This window comes from Gadus morhua, chromosome 16 (genome assembly GCF_902167405.1).
Source record: "Gadus morhua chromosome 16, gadMor3.0, whole genome shotgun sequence".
NCBI lineage: Eukaryota > Metazoa > Chordata > Actinopteri > Gadiformes > Gadidae > Gadus > Gadus morhua.
The window spans coordinates 27,513,539-27,536,550 of record NC_044063.1 but is presented as its reverse complement, the minus strand read 5'-3'; the positions used below and the strand labels follow the sequence as shown (position 1 = coordinate 27,536,550).

Below are 23,012 nucleotides of genomic sequence, written 5' to 3'. Positions count from 1 at the left end.
CTTTAAGAGGGTAAATACAGAACACACAAAAACATAAAAAATGACTACCAAGATCGGAAAGAGATAGAAACAGACATCATGACACTGTGCAAGGCCGAAGTTCTTGAACCAGTGGATGTTTGCAAAAAAAATGTTAATTTCATAAGAGGTTCTCCTTCTGGAGGAGCAATGGCTCTTGTTTGCTGGGTGCCTAAAGAGCCACTGGGGTTTTATTTTCCTCCACAGGAACTTTGAAAATGAATAGTTCATTACGTGTAAGTCTACACTCTAGCGAGTGCCTAAAAGGTGGGCCAGCTCTCTGAATCATTTCACCATATACACCAAACAGTAGACAAGTTAGGCAGTATGAACGACATCTCACACATTCAAGAATAAGAAAATAAGAATAAGAGAGATAATGTAGGTTTAGAATGACTAGGCCTTGATGGTATGGTACCTTTATCAGCCACAGGTTTCTTCTGAAGTACATTTCTGTCCACCGTTTGAGGGATGGTAGTTGGTGGTTCAGGACTAACAACCTTCTTCTTTGTTGGTGCTTCTGGTATTTTAAAAGAACATGCATGATTCAGATATGTGTAGTAGAAGGAGAAGACAAGCAAAGGTAGAATCAAAGGTACCCAAAGATAAACTAATCTTTGCAGTAATCTTTCAGATCAAATTAAACCTAAAATAAGCATTTGACCTAAAATGAACTTAACTCAAAACTTAATATTTAATTCAGTTAAACATTTGTCAAGATTTAACAATGTTGGTGGCTTAGTCTTAAGATTCAGTGTGTAAGAATAAGAAATGAAATGAAGGGTTAAGAAATTAGGAAAGGCTTGAGCCATATGTAGATAGCAGAGCCTGTATACCTGTCTTCAGGGTCTCCTTTGGAGCCACTTCATTTGTGGGCTCTGGTTTTGAATGCTCCGGTTTGGCTGTTTTGTCAGTATGAGTCTGTTTAATGGCTGGTTTGGGCTTGGGTACTGGTTTCCTCACTGGCTCCTGAACTTCTTCTGGCTTAGAAAACCCTGTTTGCGGTTTAGCTGCTGGATCGGGTCTTTGATCCTTGATTTCTGGCCTGATAACTGCTGGCTTCACCTCTTTCGGCTCTGGTTTTGCAGCCTTAGCTTTCTGGATTTCTTCGGGGACTTGAAGCAAGAAACACATCAAAGAAGATGTGTGTAGAGACAGTTTAAGACACATCGCAGACAGAAGCCGTAAAAACAAGAATATCAACAACATTGTACCAACATAAAGCCATAAATTTCAAATTTCAAGGTGCTAAGTGTACACAAATTATAATGCAAATACCTGATGGTTGAGTCACTTGCTTCCTCATAGGAGCCGTGAATTCTGGCTCAGGTTCTGTCTTTTGAGCAAGTTTAGCTAGAGGTTTCTCTTTTGGCTTCATTTCAGGTTCTGCCATAGGTTTAAGCCTCGCCTCAGGCTCAGCTTTAGTTTCTTCTTTAGGTTTAAGCTTGGCCTTAGGTTCATGTTTGGATTCTTCTTTAGGTTTAAGCTTTGCCTCAGGCCTAGTTTCCTCTTTAGGTTGAAGCTTTTCCTCAGGTTCGGGTTGAATTATAGGCTTGGCTTGAGGTTCTTTCGAAGTAGGTTTGGCCTCAGTTTCTGTTCTAGCTTGAGGCTTGGCTTGAGGTTCTGCTGGAAACTGAAGCCTGGGTTCATCTTTAAGTAACACAAACAGCACCATTAGCTAAAACATTATCCATAGGTTTAGCTAAATCATCCAAGAAATGCTCAAGATGAAGGCTTTATAAAATCTTGAGAGTAACAGCACAGACAGTTTTCAAGAGTATATTCAAAGAGTGACCCATGTATGCACATTCAACAATAACATCTGAACTCACATATTATCCACATTTGGCAGCAGTAGGACGTTCATAACAAATGCTGTTCAAAGTGAGAAGACACAAGCAAGACGCTAGTGAAAATAAGGGTTAGATGATTCAATGAGGAAAGGTACCTTTCTTTGGCACCTCATTTGGCTTCCCTGCAGGGGGGGGGGGAGCAGGCACAGCCTTCTTCAAATCTGGTGCTTCTTTTTTTTTTAAGACAAATCACATCAGCAAGGAGATATTTCACACAAACGGATATATTCACACCAGGTCAAGTAAAGGAGAAGGACAAAGTGAATTAAACAACACAATGTGCCAAAAGGAAAGAAAAACAAGTTTGGGAAAATAATAAAATAATATTATAAATTAAAGATCAAAGAATGGTGTGGTTAGCGCCTCTACCTTTGGGAGAAGGACTCTGTTTCTTTTCTGGAAGTGAAACTGCCAAAATGTTCTCCTCTACTGGCTTTTTGGCTACAAGTACTTACAAAAACAAGTAGAGATCAGTTAATATATTGTAATAACATCAACTAAAATACTGACAGAGAGAGATGAACGGTATTCACCTCTCAAAGACATTTGAATGGTGAATAAGAGAAATAAACATGACTGTAGCGTCTTTATGTAAGGGGTGGATGACTAGTGACCACCACAGGGTTCTGGAGGTACCTTTGGATGGGGAAGGCTCCTTCGCAGCTGCAGCTGGTTCCTCCTCTGGCTTCTTCGCAACTTTCGGAACATAAAGACACTGACTGCATTAGCCGGGCACTCTAGTGCACAGATTTGCCTCATGCATTTGCACATACAGGAAGACTCAACGCATAAAGTCAAATAGACTAGAGAAGCTAGCGGGACTGATGGTCATGATTGAAACATTGAGAATAAGTAGTTAATGATGGACACACAAAGAGGAAGATATGGAGCGTTTCTAAAAAGAGCATTGACACAACACAAGACGGCGGTGTTAGGAAAGCACCAAATGGTCAAACAGCAAATTACAGGAAAGGTTATAGATTGTGGTGGGAGACTGTTTGCCAATACAAAGCAGCAAGCAGTACTTTGTTCACCTTTTTCCGGAACCTTCTCTCTCATTCCTACTTGCTTGGTGTCCACCGTTTCCTGAACCGCAAGCCTGGAAACTGGTGGGGTAACAGACACACATTCAGAAACTGACAATACATTACCCAACATAAACCAGAAGCAACTAAAGAAGACACATGAACATATATCAAGAGAGCCATGGTGTGGGGTCAAGGAACGGCTCAAAGACACGTTTAAACAAGACAGGTCTAGGTTTTATTTGTGTTTTTTTGGGCTACTATCTCTTCTGTCCGGCTTTCATATTCAACTGAAGGAGTTAGAATCACACCAAACAGACAATGTGACAAAAGGAGCATGGAGAATGCACATTCTACCACATTTAAGAGTGTGGTAATTAGCAGTATCAAGTTGGATAGCATGACAGAGTGATTTGGTGTTTAAACAAGCCCAGAACAGAAGATCAGAGGATTCAGTGAAGAGGTTAGTCGACATGAAGAAAGAGTCAACATTCATCAAAATACTGAACGCATACATAATAATACGTAATACCTGCGACTGGACAGGTGCTACTAAAGAGTAGACAGGTGATGTTATTGATGAGACAGGTAAACTTACAGAGTATACAGTTAATGGGTTAGGTTAAGTGGTGTGATGATTTTTAAAAGCAGATTTGGACAACAATCTTGATTGAGGTAGATATTGAGACTAGACCTTCAAAACAAATAACTAAAATTAATGCTAAAGGTTGCTTAAATATTTGTAACTAATTGACCCCTTGGATATGTGATTGTAAAGGTTTGAGTCTCCAAGTCTGAGTGATAATGGATATTATGAACATGAAGAGACAAGGTACCTCTCTGCTCCATCTCTGCCTCCTCTTCATAGTGATAGGAAAGCTCTGCAGAGACTAAGAAAGACAAATCATATTGATTGATTGATTTAATATTGTATTATCTATTAATATAATATGTATTAGTATGTATTGTGATAGATGAATAGTTAAACATCTAAACTGAGCGACTGAACTGGGCGACTGTGGAAAATCTTAGCAAAAGTAAGCTGTTCCACAGTCTGCCACAACCAGGTTAGATAATTTAGTGACAGAGTTATCGGAATATTTGAAAACATCTACCTCTCTGTTCCATCTTCTCTTCATAATGATAGAACTCAGAAGATTCTTTAAGACAGAAAGATAAGTTGACTTTGTTATTTAAATAACAGACTAGACCTAGACAACAAATGTTGTTTGAGTCAACCATCAATCAGTTTAGAATAAAAAATCGATTGGGATCAGATTCTACTGTTGGAAAACAAAGTGAATTTAACCACAATCATTCCCTAAATGACAAACTCTGCCCCCTGCCTGTCTTACCTTGAATAGCAACTGATGTCGGTTGTTCAGGCCTCTGTACTGAGGAGTCGGGCATATCTACAGGATAGCCAACAATACTTGTGTTAGATATTTTACCTTTAAATTACTAATCTTTGCACTAATAAGGAAAAATATTGTGCTTTTTATTGATGAGTTATGAACAAAACCATTGTCAATTGTGTAAGTACCTCACGTTAAAGGAAAATCCTGGATTTGTTAACCTAGAGTCTATTTTCCGATCATTTTGAGTATAACGGACTATTTTGGAGATTGGTCAAGTATTAAGCGAGAACGCTGCAGCCGTAATCTGCAGAACCCAAATCCTTTGGGGCAATATTGCCTGTAAATGTAAGACCTTTGCAAGTGCTTGTTTTTGCCACTAACAGGCTCAGAGAATATTAGATTTGACCGACATGATCTGAAAATAGGCCCCAGGTTGAAAAATCCAGAACTGTCCCTATAACTCCCCATTAAAGTGTGGAGGGTTTTGTTAAGAAATACTCACCGATGGGAACTCTTGCTAATTCAATTTCTGTAAAAAGGAGAAGATTATATATGGTGTTAGTTGTTGGAACAACACTGAACAGAGATACAAAGGGCCTGACAGGGTAACTGTACCTTTGCCCGATAAATAAAGCTCAGCTGTGCTTTTAGCCTCTCCTCGGGGCTCCAACCTCACAATCACTGAGTAAACTCCTAGATGGGATCAACATTTCAACATCTTAAAATCAGGAAAGAATCCAGAGAAGAGGTGCTGCTGGGAGATGGCGGCGTGTTACACACCTTGGTCTTCGATGGCAACATTCCTGATAACCATGAAATGTCTTCTGCCTTCGCTTGTGAAGTTGTACTTGGGACTTTCCTTGAGTTCCCAGGTGTCTTTGTACCACGACACGATCGCATTATCAAATGAGACTTCACACTCAAAGGTGGCCGCCTGCCGTTCGTTGACCTCAATGTTGTGGATACGTTTGGTGAAATGAATTTGTTCAGCTAGAACAGATAAACATGTGAATGATAAGTGTTTCAGAAGAACATTTATGAAGGGGTTGAAAGCAGGGGTGAGGTCTTGTTGAGAACACTGGATGAGTGGTTAGAATTGAATGTGGATGCTGTGACTGCACCATTATCAAGAGTTGCGATGAATGCAATTAAAAAAAGGTCTGAAGACAAAAGAAATACGAGCGGATCTTCAAGATGACTTAAAAGAAGGTTAAGATAAATGAGTCCAGGAATTAAAAGAAAAAAAAAATCCTCCATCTTCACTGTTAGAGTTGATGTTTGTGTGAGAGGTTGAAGAGTTTAATAAAAGGGGGGAAAATCAATTACTTATAGAAGAGTTTAGGTTATGTTTCAGTGTACAAACCTTCCACCCACAGTTCAGCTGTTGACTCAAGGTTTTGGTATCTACAGGAGTATCGTCCCTGGTCTTCTGGCTTCAGCTCTTCAATCACAAGCTTCTGAATCTTGTGCTTCACCTCAGAGGTGAACCTGCCCTTCACATCTATCTGCTTTCCATTCTTTAACCACTCAGTTTTCCCGTTAGGGACAGACAACTGACATGTCAAAGTACAGGACTGGCCTTCCTTACCTGATACGTCCTGCAGGTGCTTCTCAATCTCCACCTCTGCAAAACACAAACAAGAAGTCTGTTACTTGTCACTAGAAGACTACCTGTATTGCTGCCAATCTAGCGCTGAGTACAAAATGAATAAGACCTCATCATTCATGTTACCATCTCTTTGAATGTGTTGATGAAAGGAATTATTCTCTTACCCATAACAGTGAGCTTGGCGCTGGAGATATGTGGACCACACACCACCCGGTAGTTGCCTTGGTCTCTGGCCTGGCAGTCCTTGATCTTCAAAAGGTGGCGGTTACCTCTGATGCTGATGCCATACTTTTCACTGTTGTCCAGTTTCTGGGTGCCCTTGTACCAAGACAGGGTGATCTCAGGGTAGTTGATGGTGACCTGGCACTCAAACAGAGCCTCCTTGTTGATGAAGGTAGACTGGTCACAAATGTCTTTCACCACCGTCACAGGCTGCAGGGTAGAACAAATACCAGGGAGAGTCAAGAGATAGTTATGTTACTGTTGTTATGTTATAACTGGGCCGTTAGAGCTGTGTTACTATTGATATGTTATAACCTTAGTTAGTTGGAGCTGTGCTGCAGTTATGTGACTATTGTTGCGAAATAAGTGGTTAGTTAGAGTTGTGTGACTTCTTTATGTTTTGACTAGAATGTTAGTTAGAGAAGTGTAACTATTGCTATATTATGAGTGGACTGTATGGAATATGTCCAGGAGGGAGAAGATCAACCACCTCGGTGCGTTCCATCCTCTTCTGCAGGTCAGCCACCAGCTTAGCCATGTCCTCGTCAGAGTCTCTGTCCCCTCGCTCAATTTCCTGATGCAAACAAACACAGCCATGCCATGTTGAAGTATATGTACAACCAGTACCCCAGAACATCTGTGCTGTCCATCGATTCAGACCAGCTGGTTCAACTTGCATATGCATACTGTATATGTAATAAAGTATGTAAATACATTATGCATAATACTTATTCTTACCGGTCTTCCACTTTCCTCAGCCTTCTCCTTCTTGAGCTGCTCAATGGCTTGGAGCAGTCCCCTGTAGTCGGTGATGCCATACATACGTGCGTACTTCTCATACTCTTTAGGGTCTACATTCCTCAACAGCTCAACAATATCGATGTCCTTCTCCTCCTGTGGGCTCTTCTGCTTTGAGGGAGTCCTAGAGAACATTAACAAAGGTGTTTTAAATAAAGATTTCCTAGAACAGTGAGACATTGAGAAAGGTTAGGACAAAGATTCATACTGGGGCACTAATGGCTCAGGAAGCTCAGCTGGAGGGTTGCCGATTCGGTTCTAGAGAGCTAACCACTTATCAAACAACATGTGACATCCCAAAGAGACTATAAACTTACTTCTTCAGTTTGGCTCTTAGGTCTCCTTCTAATCCTGTGGTCTCCTTCTTCTCCTCCACGTGCATGTCTGTACTGCATTCAATCTCTCCGTGTTTGCTGGATGCCACACATCTGTACTGGCCAGAGTCAGACTTGGTCACTTCTCTTATCTCCAGCTTGGCCTCCTGCCCTTTGTGTTCCACAGAGATACGACCACCAGGGGTGATCTGCCTCCACTTCCCCTTCATCCATTTCACATTGGGAATGGGATCACCTCCAACCTTGGCGATAAAGGTAGCAGTGCCCTCTGCAAAAAGAGAACAGATATTTAAATCGGGGAAAGGTAAAAAGATTTTTAATTGGTCCTGAGGTATATTTGTATGGACTTGTATTATAAGAACACTCTCAAAGGGCTTAACAGGCCTGACTTGAAGACCAATCAAACCCAAACCCCTCATAGGGAGTTTACTATAGCTATATATGCTTACTCTCAGAGACATTGATGGATTTTGGCTCCTCGATGAAGAACAAGCTGTCCAGTTTCTTAGCTTGAGATGCAGTAGGCACCTCTGTGGGAGCAGGCTTTGCACCTGTTCCATCTGCAACACACAAAGGTCATACGTTCACAACATGTTTAAAGTCATCAAATTCAAAATGTGAAGTTCACACAACCTAAACACAACATATCGAGTCACACAACCAAAACACCTGTGTGCATCATGGATTCTAACCTTTCAAAGTAACTTTAGCCTTGCAGAATTCACTGCCAGCATCGTTGCTGGCCTTGCAGAGGTAGTCCCCAGCGTGGGCCTTGGACACCTTGCTGATCTCCAGGCTGGCGGTCCCGTTCGCAAAACTGACTTTAGCCTCAACAGAGGAGATGAGCTCCTTCCTGTCCTTCATCCACTGGATAGTCAGCGGAGTGGACCCACGGATGTGGCAGGTAAGGCTCATCTTGTCGCCCTCGACCACCGTCACCGCTTTAAGAGGGACGTCGAATACAGGTGGCTTCTTGGCCTCTGTATTAGAGAAGACCAATTTGGCAGTTGTAAAATAACTATAGATCATATTTTCATAAATTTGTCTCATTTTATTCCCAAGAATAGGAACAGATAACGTGTGACACAGTCGACATACCAGCTACATCGAGTGAGACGCCACAGCTGGCCTTGCCCGCCTCGTTGGACGCCTGGCAGGAGTACTTCCCGCTGTCGGACACCTGGCTGTTCTTGATGCATAGCACGGCTGCGTTGCTCTTAAAACTGATATCATATTTGTCAGAGCTATGGATCTCCATGTCCCCCTTGTACCAGCTCACAGCCATTGGCTGAGAACCGGCCACACGGCCCTCGATCTTCACCAGCTTGCCCTCCGTGTCCTCAATGCTTTCAGAGGGCTTTTTAGTGAATGTCGGAGGGTTTTTGCGCTCTGAAAATGATGATAAACAGGTGATTATGATATTTATTTTGAACTGCTACTCCACTAAGTGGGTATTTGGATCCTCACACAAAGAGCACCCCACAAGGCAGGAACAAAGCAACATCATGGCCAGCCAACAAGTGAGGGTCCAAGCACCCAGAAGACATGAATGTGTCCCTGGTCAAATACCTTTCACCGTGATATCTGTGCTGCAAGAGTCCTTCCCCATGTCATTAGTGGCATGGCAGAAGTATTTCCCAGTGTCCCCTTTATCTGCCTTTAGAATGGTCAGATGAGAGATGTTCTCCACGCAGGTCATCCTATAGTTGCCGCCAGATCGGATGTCTTTGTGGTCCTTCGACCATGTGACCTTGATGGGGGCGGAGCCTGTCATGTGACACTCCAGCTCTACACTTTCACCAACAGTCACTTCCTGTGGTGACAGCTTTGTTTCAAAGATGGGTGCGTATCTTGGTTCTGCAGGGTCCGCATGAGGAGGAACAGGAAAGAGCAACGACAAATGTTAAACAGCCAGAACAGTGAGCTGGGAATAATAAAGACTGATGTATGCTTTATGACCACCAAGAGTTTCTGTTAAGACACAGGGACAGACCTTGCAGGGTGAGCTTGGCTCTACAGGAAGCGCTACCAACGCTGTTGGTGGCGACGCAACTGTACTCTCCAGAGTGCCTCATCTCCCCAGGTCTTATCTCCAACACAGCTGTATTGTCGTCGTACGACATGGAGACCTCGTCTCCCTCCAGAGGCTCTCCGTCCCTCAGCCAGGAAACCTCGACGGGCGAGGAGCCAGCAACACGACACTCAAACCTGACTACCTTGCCCTCAGTCTGCTGCAGACTGGTGATCTTCTTAGGAAAGGATGGTGGTGTCTTAGCCTCTGTAATCAAAGCACACCAGGGTTTTTTAGGAGAACAGCTGAGGCTGAACACAATGGACATGCTTTAGAAATTGTTTTCAATTTAAATCCAACGTTTGACTGAAATATAATATCAGTTTTAAACAGCGGTAAACAAAGGTGGCGAGATTAAGCTTGCACGCAAAAAGATGTTCACCTTGGACACTTAGTCTGCATGTAGAGGAGGTGGAGCCTATACAGTTCTCTGCCTTGCAGGTGTATTCCCCGACATCAGATTTTCCAGCTTTGCTAAGCTTCAGGCAGGCCACACCTTTAGAGTACTCCAATTTACAGGTTGGGCTGGACCTCACTTTGCCATCAGCCTTGAACCAGGACACTTTGATTTCAGGGGTTCCTGCCAGCTGGCACTTCAAACACACTGCATCTCCTGTAGTCACCTCCATATGCTCCAAGGCCTCAACGAAATAGGGGGGTTCTACAGAATCAGACACACGAGGTAAAAAGAGCCATATAAAAAGCAGGCTAGCTTGACTCAAGCAAACAGGGAATGAAGCAAAACTGCACAATTCATTAAGATGGAACAGAACATATGAAAACACACAACTTAATAACCTTGATTTAACTAGGCCTCAACAGAGGGGTGGACTGACCTAGAATAGTCACTGATGCCTCGCAGGTGTCCGTTCCAGCATCATTGGAAACTTGACATGAGAACTTCCCAGCAGCCTCTTTCTCCTCAGTGCTCAAACACTCCAGGATACAGGAGCTCTCTGTGGTGGTGATGTTGTATTTATAAGAGGCAAATATCTGCTGGCCATCTTTATACCAGTTCACTGTGATCATGGGGCTCCCGGTGTACGTGCACTCTAGCATCAGAGCTTTTCCCTTCTCTACCGTCATGTCCTTCAGCTTCTTTGAAAAGTAGGCTGGTTCTGAATGACATAATCAAACGCAGAGTTAGTTTGGAAACGTGGGTTGCATTTCAATGGCAGCTTATGTTTATTGTTGTCCGTTGTTTAATGGGAACACATAACACCCTTTAAAAAGAATAGTTTCAAGGTTAAATTAAGAGTAAAACAAGACAAACCTTTGACAGTCAGATTAACAGGGCAACTCTCCTTTCCTGCATCGTTTACGATCTGGCACGTATATTCACCAGCATAAGACTTATTGACATTGTAAAGCTCCAAGCGGGCCTGGTTATCCTTTAGGGACATCTCACAGTCTCCTCCAGTCATCATCTCCTTGGTTCCTCTGAACCACTTCAGTTTCAGTGGGGCACTGCCCTTCACAATGGCTGAGAAGGTCACACTAGTGCCTGGCATAGCCTCTGCAGGTTGTGGCTGCACCACAAAGGTTGGTGGCTCTAGATACGAACAGAAATCACACTTTAACATGATGGAAGACTTTCACAAACCAGTCTCAAAATCTCACAAAACAAGTTCTGTTCACCACATATCCATGCAGCAAAAGACATGCATGTCTATATTTACTAACCTTTCACAGTGAAAGACGCGGTGGTTTTAGCTGATCCAGCCTTGTTGACAGCTGCGCATTTATACACTCCAGAATCAGACAACTTAAGAGTGGGAACCTTCAGTGTGCAGTTGTTGTCAATGAATGCAATCTCATAGTTAGGACCTTTCTGTATCTCCTCTCCGTCGTGGTACCAGGAGATTACGAACGGCGGGGAGCCTGACACTTTGCATTCAATGTCTCCTGAATTCCCAACAACTGCATTACAATCCTTTAATGTCCTCAAGAATGAGGGAGGAATTATCTTATCTGTAGAGGAAGGAAAGCAGTAGTGAAGCATGCATCCAAATAATAAAACATTCATGTATCCTAAAACAGCAGGAAGAAAGGGACCACCAACCTAGAACAGTGAGGTTTATTTTGCTCAGGTCTTTGCCAACCTCATTCTCGACCTCAAATGTATATTCTCCAGTGTCATGCCTCTCAGCGGAAAGGACTTTGAGGCTGGAGATCATCTTGGAGAAGGAGATTTTGTATTTCCTTCCAGAGGCCAACTCTACACCATCCTTGAACCACTTAGGAACGAGCTGTGGCGTTCCACACACTTTGACCTCTAAGGCGGCAATTTCACCTGCAGTAACACTCAGTGCATCAGGCTTATCCACTATCTTAGCGGGCTCTGAAATTCACAAGAGAAGAGCAGAAAGATTGTTAATGAAACCTGGAAGAAAAGAAGATCAAAGAACTGCAAGAGAAAAAGATAATTAGATAGTTACAAACCTAGAATAGTCAAGTTAGCAAAACATTCCACATTGCCAGCATCATTTGTCAGTTGGCAGGTGTATTTTCCTGCAGTGGTGGCATCAGCCTTAAAGACTCTAAGTGTGACCTGGTTGTTTTCAAAGGTGATTTTCCTGTTGTCACCATCCCTGAGAATGTGATCCTTGTCCTGAACCCAGGACACAGTAATGGGTTCAGAGCCTTTAACTGTGGCAACAAGGGTCACCTCCTCTCCAAATATAGCTGTCATGTTTGACAGTCTCTTCACAAACGACGGCGGCTCTGAAGAGAGGAAAAACGCAGAGATGGAAAGTCAGCAGGGTGACAAAGTAATCCGCAAATCCAATATTTATGATTTTGATTTGACACCATCGCATTTCTACTGACCTCTGAGTTTAACTGACGTCTGGCAGGTTTCACTTCCTACACTGTTCGACACTTTGCAATCGTATTCGCCAGCATCGGAAGGCTCAAGTCCAATGATATGCAGAGTGGCTGAACTGCCCTCGCTCAGCATCTTACACTTCCTGCTCTCCATGAGAGGCTTACTGTCTTTGAGCCAGGTGATCTGAAAGGGCGCTGTACCGCTGATCTCACAGTACAGACTCACATCTTTGGCCTTCAGCCCCTCGAATGGCTGAAGTACTTTGATGAAAGAGGGTGGGTCTACAAAAACATCAAACAGCTGTTAAGAGGCATTCAGGACAAGATAGCCAGACTGAAATTCTTGACCGATGTCTCCCAAATTAATCTCTCCTATCTGAATGATGCACTGGAGTCCAAACTGGACAGCCAATGCATCAGACAGTCAGAGCAACAGCAGAAGACATCATATAATAGAGTGTATTCTGACTGAGTCGTCAGTGTCTGACCTTTAACAGTAACGGAGGTGCTGCAGCTCACACTGCCAGCATCATTCTGAGCTTCGCAGGTGTAAACTCCATCGTCATGGAAGCTGGTGGTGAGCAGTTCTAGGACTGCTACTGAGTCAACAAAGGACCTCCTTATGTTGCTCCCATCTGTGACCTGACTGTCATTTTTGTACCAGGTCATTTTCAGAGGAGCCGTGCCACTGATCTTGCACTCCAGATGGAGTGGCTCACCCTTTTTCACAAACTTTGTGCCAGGGAGTTTCAGCACAATCTCGGGTGGTTCTGGAAGAGCCAAAATTGAGACATGTTAGCTGCTGGACATATAAACGCTGTTAAACAGACATGGAAAGCGGTTTGACAACTAATGAAACAAACAAGGTAAGTCGAAAAGCTATTAGTAAGTTACTGCAGAAAGATGACTGCAGGACATACAGATGTAATGTTCTGCATATAGCATACAGCATTATAGGACATGAGAACAAATATTCAGCGGACTGCATAACAGATAGAACACTTAAAAGCGTGATAAGTGTTGACGGAAGGCAGTGCATGGAGAGAGGGTAAGATACTCAGTGATGATAAGCCAAGTTAGAGCTGAAAAATGAGGGCAAGCCAACCTTTGACTGTTAAGTCTGCATTGCAGCGGGTAGAACCAGCATCATTGCTGACTTGACAAGAGTAGACTCCACTGTGGGCCAGGGATACAGAGTAAAGATCTAAGAAGCAGGACTGTCCTTCCAGTCCTGTAAAACATGTGGGCCCAGTCATGAGCTCCGTGTCCTCCTTCAACCATTTCACGGTGAAGGGAGCACTGCCTGTGAATGTGCCTTTGAAGCGCACATTGCCATTGGGCAAGGCAGCCTTAGACTCAGGCAGCAGAACAAAGCTGGGGGGTTCTGAAGAGATCAAGATGAATAGGGTTAAAGAGGTACTCACCTAAGCACACCACAACATGGATGCATGGGGTTCCATGACTTAATGTCCTCTAACCTTTCACTCTGAGGGTGCCATTGCTGACACAGCTTCCAGCTTTGTTGGTCAGTTTGCAAGAGTAGGAGCCTGCATCAGACTTCTCTAGCTGTTCAATCTCTATTGAAACAGAGTGGTCCTGCTGGATTATCTTGTGTTTGACTCCACTGGAGATTTTGCTTCCATCTTTCTGCCACTCCACAGAGATGGGAAGAGATCCAGACACTTTGCATGAGATTTGCACAAAGGAGCCCAAAATCTCCTGGAATTCTGACAGTGGTTTGAGGAAGCTTGGTGGGATTACTTGCTCTGTTACCAGAATAACAATGCCAACAGGGTTAGCAAAGCATTGAACAAATATGTACTTATTATAAACACATTTTTAGAGATGATAGTATTTTATTTGTGATTGCACCAACCTAAAACGATCAATTTAACGTTACAGCTGCAGCTACTGATGTGGTTGGCCACTTCAAAGATATATTCTCCCCCATCTGCACTCTGGGCTGACTGTATCAAGAGTCTACTGACATTGTTTTCGAAGCTCAGTTTATGTTGTCTAATTGACTGCAGCTCTTTGCCATTTTTCATCCATTTGACTTTGAGCTGAGGGGAACCAGTTACTTTACAGTCCAGACTGACTGGGTCTCCAACTGTCACCTTAATCACCTCAGGCTTCTCTGGGATCTGTGGGGGTTCTACAAGGCATACAAAAACATCAGCATCCGTACAAAAACAATAACTTCTGACAAAAGTTGTATAACATTTATGAATGGGTTGTTGTATATGCAAACCAATACCTTGTACTGTTAGGATGGAGAAGCACCTGTCCTGCCCAGCCTCATTGGCCACCTGGCAGGTGTATTTTCCACTGTGACTAGCCTCACAGGCAGCTATCCTGAGCATGGCAACATTTTTCTCAAATGTCCTCTCTATCTTAGGATCTTCCAAGATCCAACTCTCATCTTTTTGCCATTGTACAGAAAGGGTTGGGGAGCCCTTAACGGCACATTGAAACTCTGCCATTGTGCCCAAGACGGTGATGACGTTCTCAAACTTCTGGCTAAAGCTTGGTGGCTCTATCATTTAACAAGAGAGATTCACAATCGTGGTCAGAAAGGAACTCAAATCTGCATCACATTTCAAATGATGTCCTTGAAAACCCTGAAAATACCAACCGTTGATGCTAAGTGTAGTTTTACAGGTCGAGCTTCCGACCTCGTTAGAGACAGTGCACTGGTACTCCCCTACATCTATAGTGTCACACTTCTGCACCTCCAGGGTCAGAGTACCGGTGACCTGGGATATTGTGTATTTCCCACTGCTCTTTATCTCCTTTGTGTTTTTGAACCAAGTTATCTCAAATGGAGCTGTTCCTGCAACCCCACACTCAAAGCAGGCGATGGATCCCTTCACTACGTCAGCCGGAGAAAGTTCTCGCACAAACGTTGGAGGTTCTGAGACGAGAGATACAAGATTTATTCAACACTTGTTTGAGTTGAAAAGATGTTTGCTTAGGTACAAACCTTCCGACCAAACTGACCTTTGACGTGGAGTTCCATACTGCAGCTCTCGCTGCCGGCCTCATTCCGGGCCTCGCAGTAGAATTGCCCGCTGTCTCTGACCTCAGCCCCACTGAGCTCCAGGGTGGCGACAGAGTTTATAAAGGACGTCTTGTATCTATCGCTGGGAACGATCTCTGAGCTGCCTCTGAACCAGTTAATGTCTATCTCTGGAGTTCCGGTCACCTGACATTCAAATACTTTATTTTGACCAGGACGAACAACAGACAGGCGTTCAGGGCTTCGAATGAATTTTGGGGGCTCTATGGGCATAATGAAACAAAGAGGGTAAATATCGGTGGGGAAAACACTGAATGTAAAATTGATATTGACTCGATGAGAAAATTTGTAACCTTTGACATAGAGTGCTGCCTGGCATGAAGTGGAGCCGACATCATTCTTGATCTCACAGCTATAGTCTCCAGAGTCTGAGGTCTTTGCAAAGAAGATCTCCAGCAAGGTGGAGGCGTTGTCTTTGATCACATAGCAGCCAGAGCTTGATAAAATCTCCTTTTTGTCTTTGAACCATTTAATGGCCATAGGTGGAGTGCCGGAGATCAGGATATTAAACTTGACCTTTGACCCAGGTAAAACAGACGTGGATGCTGGCCTTTCCAGAACACATGGTGGTTCTGTTGGTGGATTAGATATGACATTTTACTTCAAACATTCAAACTCTGCTTATGTAAGTTAGTTAGTTAGTAAGAATACTGGTAACATGAAATGTGTTCTAACCTTTGACTAAAAGGATGCCAGAGCACTGGTCCGATCCAGCTTTGTTTCTAGCTATGCAGGTATAGCTGCCACCGTCTTTACTGTCAAGACGAGAGATTTCCAAGAAAGCCACATTTTCAAAGAATGTGCATTTGTGTTTTTCATCAGTCTGGATCTCTTTCTCATCTTTGTACCACTGAAGAGTGATCGGCAGCGAGCCTGACACAAGACACTCTAGGTGGGCAAATGAGCCTTTGATACTCTCCATCTGCTTAAATTTTCTTGAGAAAGACGGTGGAAGTATTTGATCTGGCATTAAAAGAAACATAGTGAGAATATATAATTGCATATGGCTACAATCAGTACTAAGGCTGAATCCGAATTCATTGCTCATTGCAAAATCTTAGCCCTACCCCTCACTGTTGCGCATTCACGCGCCGTGGAGCCGTGTCCGAAACACATTCAAAGGTAGGGTAAGGGGGAGGGCAAACATCCCCTAAAAATTGAGATTTTTGATGGGCACACTCAAAGAAACTGAGAACTCTCCAGTTGTGACATGCTCCCACAATACCTTGCGAGAAAACGGTGGAGGAGCTGCCGGGTTCATGTCGTATGATATCCATATGTTCTATGTTCTAGGGACTCCAGCTTGAAGATAGGCTTTAATCCCCTCCCAAGTTATGCAATAATTCGTTTTAAAAATGCTTAATAGCCTGGAGAATGGTGGATCAATGTGATTTCTTTGTGGTTTCTTTATATAAACCAGTGTATTTTTTCATTGATTTTGGTAGAAATATCTATCTATCTATCAGTTATTATATATTGTACATAACATTTGGCCATATAACCCAGTTCTACCATATAATTCCTCCTTATTTGTTATTTGTTATATTTTCTTTCAGGAGATCATTGAGGCTGCTGCCATCACAGAGCCCATCCCTCCACCACCTCAAGCACCTCTTCTGCATTGGTAGCCCTCAAACCCCCAGGGAGATAGAAAGATTAACCATCCACTGATGGTTTAAAACCTACCAAGTTATTGATAAAATGTGATGGTGGATGCCTTTTTGTAATGTGCAATATTAGTTCCATTATATCACTGGTTCTTGTTGGTATGATATTTATTAGCAGTGTGCATCTCTCCTTTATAGGACGATCCGTATCTAGATACATGTGCTACGGTACGATTCAGGGACGATACATTTTAATATGGAACGATTCAATGCGATTCGATTCAATGTTCTAACGATCCGGTGCGATTTGATGAGATATGAATCAATCTGATAGATACAGTTAATGTTCGTTTAACATTAACACATACATTTTCTATTAATTAAAATAAGCCTTCTATAAAAGAGACATTGTCTACTTTCAAATATATATATGGTATAGGGACAATGGAATCTTAGGTTTTTATATTTATTTCTTTATGGCATGGGGAAAAATGGCAGACATTTAGACATCTATAAATTTAGAAATACGTGTCTATTTATTTATTTATTTATTCATTGACTTGATCGCTGTCCTACACAATTAAATTGCGAAGTTTTTGTCAGAGGTAAGACCCAAAGGACTTCCACACATTTGATTCCAGATTCGCTGCACTTAAAATCGTTTCACCATTTTCGCACATATGGCTGTTATTCGTGCACTCACAACTCAGTTTGTTCCCTGCTCGCGAGATGCAGGGCGAGCGTGAAAACGCACACGCAAACATATACAAACACACACACGGATCCGCTCGCCTCCTTCAGTTTCATTTTCCGGAACGGTATGGAAACGGAATGAAATTATTTGACAATGCTGGCTTGATATCAGGCTAAAGCTCACATAACCAATTTGCAACGTTTAAATCGGTGCATCGACAGATTCTTGGTCATTTTAAATCGATTCAGGGGCCCACGTATCGATGTAGTCGCATCTGTGTTAATCCAACCGGATACTGATTTGTATCGGTGAATCGTTACACCCCTAATACTTATGTTTTACATGGATGGCATACTACCTCAAGTTCTATGTTTATTCTAGTTTTATATATTATGTTGATCTTGTATAATGTTTAATCCAAAATAAAGTTTCTGCAGTTTCTAACAGATTGTGAGCATGAATGATATTCTTATCTAATCATACCGTGCTTTTCCATGTGGGTAAGGTTGCTTTCCTAAGACATTGAAACTATACAGTAAAATTCCAGAAACAGATATTGTATCAAAAGATAAAAAATAATACAATTAAAATAAAGATCAAAACCCTGTCAACGACTAGTAATGACGTACTGTAACTGGGTCTTGAAGGGTTGTCGTCCCATTTCGTAGGTGTAGGGTTGAGGGGTAGGGTTAGGGGTAGGGGTAGGGTTAGGGGTAGGGGTAGGGTTAGGGGTAGGGGTAAGGGATAGGGTTAAGGTTGAGATTTTTGTAGAGCAATGAATCCAGATTGGGCCTAATACTTACAATGCACTTTGTATAGTGTTTAAAATGAACTGACCTAGAATAGTTAGTGAAGCTTCACAACAATTTTGTCCAACATCATTTGACACCTCAAAGATGTATTCACCACTATCATTTGTCTCTGTTTTCAGGATCTTCAGTATGGAGCATGTGTCAGTGCTCTGAATCTTATATCTCTGGCCAGAGGCCAGCTCCTTTCCACCCTTCAGCCAAGTGGCCTTGAGAGGTTTGGTGCCTGAGAACCGACATTCAAGAGCGGCTGGATCTCCCTGGGTGACACTGATTGACTTTGCCTCCTCTGTGATCTTAGCCGGTTCTGATAAAACAGTTTGTTATGATGTTAAACAGGATAGTCATGAAGTAATGAAATATTATACGGGAGCAAGCTGAGAGACTTCAGAACCAACCTTTTACTGTCAGAACAGCAAAACATTTCTGGCTCCCTGCCTGGTTGTGAGACAGGCAGGTGTACTTGCCAGCGTGGTCGGCATGTACACAGGTAATGTGGAGGCGGGCGATCTTATGCTCATATGTAATCTGAATGTGTTCAGCTTCCTTGAGCTCATGGTCATCTTTAAGCCAGGACAACGTCATGGGTTCAGAACCCTTCAGAGAACATTGTAGAGACACCTCCTTGGACACAAGGCAGCTCATGTTCTCAAGCTTATGAACAAATAATGGTGGTTCTACAAGGTTCATAAATACATGACATGAATAAATCTCTTCCAACTGTGATTATTTCCAAAAAATATATTTAATGATAGGGTATTGACTTGCTTCTAGCAATGGAAACCAAATGAATGGATGAATTAAAGAAATATGGTATACCTTTGAGTGTTACTTGACATTCACTCGTGGTGTTTCCCACCTTGTTCTCCACATGACACTTGTAAGAGCCTGTATCTGCTGCCTCTACCGACAGCACCTTCAGCACCACCTGGTGGTCCTTCACTGTCACTTTGTGTCTCTTGTCATTCCTGAGCAGTTTGGCATTTTTATAAAAGGAGACACTGAATGGAGCAGAGCCAGACAGCTGTCCCTCCAGAACTAGTTCAGAGCCTTTCACTATGTCTTTGGAGTCCAAACAACACACAAACACTGGGGGCTCTAAAAGAAGATGGAAGCTTTGTGAGCAAACTCCACTACACATGATAATACTTTATCAAATGCATATCTCTCAGTGTCAAACAAGATATATTCATCTATAGTATTGGTTAACCTGAGCAAAGAAATCAAATTGGAACCAACCTTCGACTGTCATGGTACAGCAACAGCGGTCACTTCCAGCCTCGCTGGAAGCCACACATACATAATCTCCACAATCCTCCACACTGCTGTCTACCACTTCCAGAGAGGCCACTGAGTCATTCACAGCCATAGTGTATTTAGGACTACTGCTGACTTCTATCTCATCCTTGAACCATTTATAAGAGATGACAGGGGTTCCTGTGGCTCTGCACTCTATCTTCACAGAGCTGCCACTGGTGGCCATCTTAATAGCTTCCAGCTTCTTCTCAAACAAGGGGGGTTCTGGGAGAAGAGGATGCGTTCATGATGGGACAAGGGTGAATATTGATTTCATTATATCTAAGTTAAAGACCAGAAGATTTCAATATGCAGCTAAAACGATGTACAAAACAAGACACCTTTTACAAAGAGAACAGCAGTACAGTCCACTTTCCCAGCATCGTTGGATACTTGGCATGTGAACTTAGCAGAGTCGCTGGGTTTCACTGAGTGGAGTTCCAAGGAGCTGGATGAGGCATCTTTCTTAATGAAATATGAGCCTCCAGTGGAAATCTCCTTTTGTTCTCTGAACCACTTCACAGCCAGAGGAGTTGTTCCAGTGAAGACTGATTTCAAAGAAACAGTGGAGCCTGGTATTACCTCCAGGTTTTCTGGTTTCACTGTGAAAGCTGGGGGCTCTAGAAACCAAGACATGCATATGTTATGTCAGCATTAAATCGTTATTGGCATAAGACAAAAGATCAACATGATGGAATAAGTCAGAATTATCCATAACCTTTGACATAGAGAGTGCCACTTGTTTCTTTAAAGTCAGCAGAATTTGTAGCTCTGCATTTATAAACTCCTGAGTCAGCTTTCTGTAGCTTCATGATTTTCAGGGTGGCAGAGCTATCTTTGAACTCTGACAGGAACCTTCCCCCAGACGCAATCTCTGATTCATCCTTGAACCAAATGATGGTCATTGGTTGGGAACCGGACACTTTACAGTCCATGGAGACATCTGCAGATATGCAACCATCAACCCTTTTCAGAGACTTAGTGAAAGTTGGAGGCATTGTCCGATCTGGTTGTTAAAGAGAAAACAACTAAGCTAGTTAGGAGTTCAACAGTTCAATGAACTCAAAGATTATTGAAATTGAAAGACGTTTCATGTGTAAGCTATAGAACAAATTATGCATTAGATATTGTCAATCTGTAAATGAATGGTACAACACCATATCTAAGAGGTAAGCAGCTAACCTAGGACGGTAACAGAGCACGTGCACTGGTCCTTGCCCACTTTGTTGGACACCTCCATCCTGAATTCAGAAGTGTCATCTTTTTCTGCTGCCAGAACTTTTAACATGGCAGTTTTCTCCTTCAGAGTGATTTTGTATTTACGACCACTCGTCACCTCCTTTCCATCTTTAAACCATTGCACCTTGAGGTCTGGGCTTCCAGCGATTGTACATTCCAAGGTGGCTGAATCTCCTGCAGTCACACTTATGGACTCTGCAGGTTCTAGGAGTCTGGCGGGTTCTAAGGTAAGATAGCTCAGTTAGTTGTAGGGACATAACTGGCTCAAAGTCCTTCATATATTTTTCCTATTCATCATTAGGGATTCATATTATATACTGACCTTGAACAGTCAAAGTAGCTTCACATTTCTGTTGCCCTGCCTCGTTCTCTGCTTGGCATGTATACTTTCCACCATGGCTGATTGTGACAGTGGATATTGTAAGGCTGGCAACATTGTTCTCAAACCGCATGCTGATATTGGGATCATCATCTCTTAGAATCTCAGAGTCTTTCGTCCATTTAACAATGAGGGGAGCTGATCCTTTTATGCTGCCTTGAAGTTTGACTGTGTTATCCAACACTGCCACAACACTCTCAACTCTTTTTGAGAATGATGGTGGTTCTACACAAAACATTTAAAATGTCATCATTCAAGGCTTTGACTTAACAACCAATGTATGCCTTTCACTAAACCAACAAATACTAACCTTTTAGTTTAGCTAGTGCCTTAGTGCTTATTTTACCCACATCATTGGAAGCAACACACTGGTAGTCTCCGACATCTGCACTTTCAAATGTCTGAATCTCAAGCCGTGCCAGAGACTCTTGAGAAATCACCTTGTATCTTTGATCAGAGGCAATAGCTTTCTTATTTTTGAACCAGTTGATTTCAAAAGGACCTGTTCCTGTAATCTCACACTCGAGGTGAGCTGGACTTCCTTTCACAGCCTCCATTGTCTTTAGCTCCTTCTTAAATGAGGGTGGTTCTGGGAGTCAAGAGAATATTAAGATTATACACAGCAAGTCCCTCCTGCGTCTTATTGTACGTTGACTCCAGGACAGTTTAACAAACCTTTAACTGCTATCAGGGTGTTACAGCTATCACTGCCAGCATCATTTGATACCTCACAGATGTACGTCCCACTGTCTGTAACAAGAACATTCACCATCTCCAGAGTGGCTGCTCCATTCTTGAAGGAGATTTTATATTTATCTCCATGGCTGAGCTCTCTGTCGCTGCAGAACCAGTGGACACTGAGTTCTGGAGATCCATTAACTGTGCACTGTAAGCGGGCAGCTATGCCCTTTTTCCAAGTCAACTTTGGCTCCATCTTCTTGACAAAGGCAGGTGGCTCTAGAAGTATCCCGTATGTTTGTTTTATCATTGAAAAGAGATAAACATGGCGTTACTACCAAAAGAGAAGTGTACATGAGAGACATACTTAAGAAAAGCAAGAGTGTATTAGCAACAGCACGAGAGGGCTCAACAATACACCACCAGCTTGATGGACGATGCTGTGGATCTGTTGATAAAAACACGGAAAGCACACCGTAAGATCTTACCTTGAACACTGACCATAGCCTGGCAGGTCGAACTCCCTGCCTCGTTTGTGGCTGTACAGACATATTTTCCAGAGTCCTTCAATTTAGACTTGGGGATCTCAAGAACAGCCACTTTTTCATCAAACCACATTTTACATTCCATAGTCTGGTGGACCTTTTTGCCATCCCTGGTCCAGGTGACAGACACACCAGTGTCTTCATCCACCTGACACTCCAGGTGAAGTGCCTCATTGACAGTTGAAGACACTGGCTCAAACATCTTCACAAAGCTTGGCTTACTGACAACCCTGAGCTCTGTGGTGAAGGTAGCAGTGCCAACAGGGTTGGAGGCTTTACAGAGGTACACCCCCTGATGGGATAGCTCAAGGCATGTAATCTCAAGGGAATACTTGTTCTTTTCACTTTTCATCAAACAGTTCCCCTCAGAAGAGATTGCTATGTTGTCCTTGTGCCAGACAACTTCCATCGGTGAAGTTCCAGTGACTGAGCACTGGAACAGGGTGCGTTTACCAACATATAATGTCATTGGTTCTGGTTTTGATACAAATACTGGTGGGTACATTTCTAAGGAGAGTAGGTAAACAGGTAGAAAAACAGGATATAAATATGAAGTCTGGACCAACTTCAA

The 23,012-nt window shown here is 42.8% G+C and overlaps 1 protein-coding gene across 1 annotated transcript in view; it reads right to left on the bottom strand.

Moving 5' to 3' along the window:
- The window catches only part of ttn.2 (titin, tandem duplicate 2), a 219,533-nt gene that overhangs the window by 141,335 nt on the left and 55,186 nt on the right, over window positions 1–23,012 (bottom strand). The window contains 50 exon segments of the mRNA XM_030381745.1: window positions 437–538; window positions 855–1,133; window positions 1,297–1,668; window positions 1,967–2,041; window positions 2,241–2,321; window positions 2,508–2,567; window positions 2,906–2,977; window positions 3,733–3,786; window positions 4,012–4,056; window positions 4,252–4,308; window positions 4,757–4,783; window positions 4,870–4,947; window positions 5,035–5,244; window positions 5,618–5,878; window positions 6,028–6,295; window positions 6,576–6,659; window positions 6,824–7,007; window positions 7,201–7,486; window positions 7,668–7,778; window positions 7,911–8,198; window positions 8,317–8,607; window positions 8,788–9,075; window positions 9,212–9,496; window positions 9,672–9,950; window positions 10,126–10,407; window positions 10,563–10,841; window positions 10,973–11,260; window positions 11,352–11,630; window positions 11,732–12,013; window positions 12,119–12,397; window positions 12,604–12,885; window positions 13,221–13,499; window positions 13,594–13,881; window positions 13,992–14,270; window positions 14,373–14,651; window positions 14,751–15,029; window positions 15,116–15,397; window positions 15,488–15,766; window positions 15,870–16,157; window positions 18,333–18,611; window positions 18,703–18,981; window positions 19,124–19,402; window positions 19,544–19,825; window positions 19,942–20,220; window positions 20,319–20,606; window positions 20,783–21,061; window positions 21,162–21,443; window positions 21,529–21,807; window positions 21,894–22,175; window positions 22,385–22,948. Of these exon segments, the coding sequence (XP_030237605.1) occupies window positions 437–538; window positions 855–1,133; window positions 1,297–1,668; window positions 1,967–2,041; window positions 2,241–2,321; window positions 2,508–2,567; window positions 2,906–2,977; window positions 3,733–3,786; window positions 4,012–4,056; window positions 4,252–4,308; window positions 4,757–4,783; window positions 4,870–4,947; window positions 5,035–5,244; window positions 5,618–5,878; window positions 6,028–6,295; window positions 6,576–6,659; window positions 6,824–7,007; window positions 7,201–7,486; window positions 7,668–7,778; window positions 7,911–8,198; window positions 8,317–8,607; window positions 8,788–9,075; window positions 9,212–9,496; window positions 9,672–9,950; window positions 10,126–10,407; window positions 10,563–10,841; window positions 10,973–11,260; window positions 11,352–11,630; window positions 11,732–12,013; window positions 12,119–12,397; window positions 12,604–12,885; window positions 13,221–13,499; window positions 13,594–13,881; window positions 13,992–14,270; window positions 14,373–14,651; window positions 14,751–15,029; window positions 15,116–15,397; window positions 15,488–15,766; window positions 15,870–16,157; window positions 18,333–18,611; window positions 18,703–18,981; window positions 19,124–19,402; window positions 19,544–19,825; window positions 19,942–20,220; window positions 20,319–20,606; window positions 20,783–21,061; window positions 21,162–21,443; window positions 21,529–21,807; window positions 21,894–22,175; window positions 22,385–22,948 (11,733 nt within the window).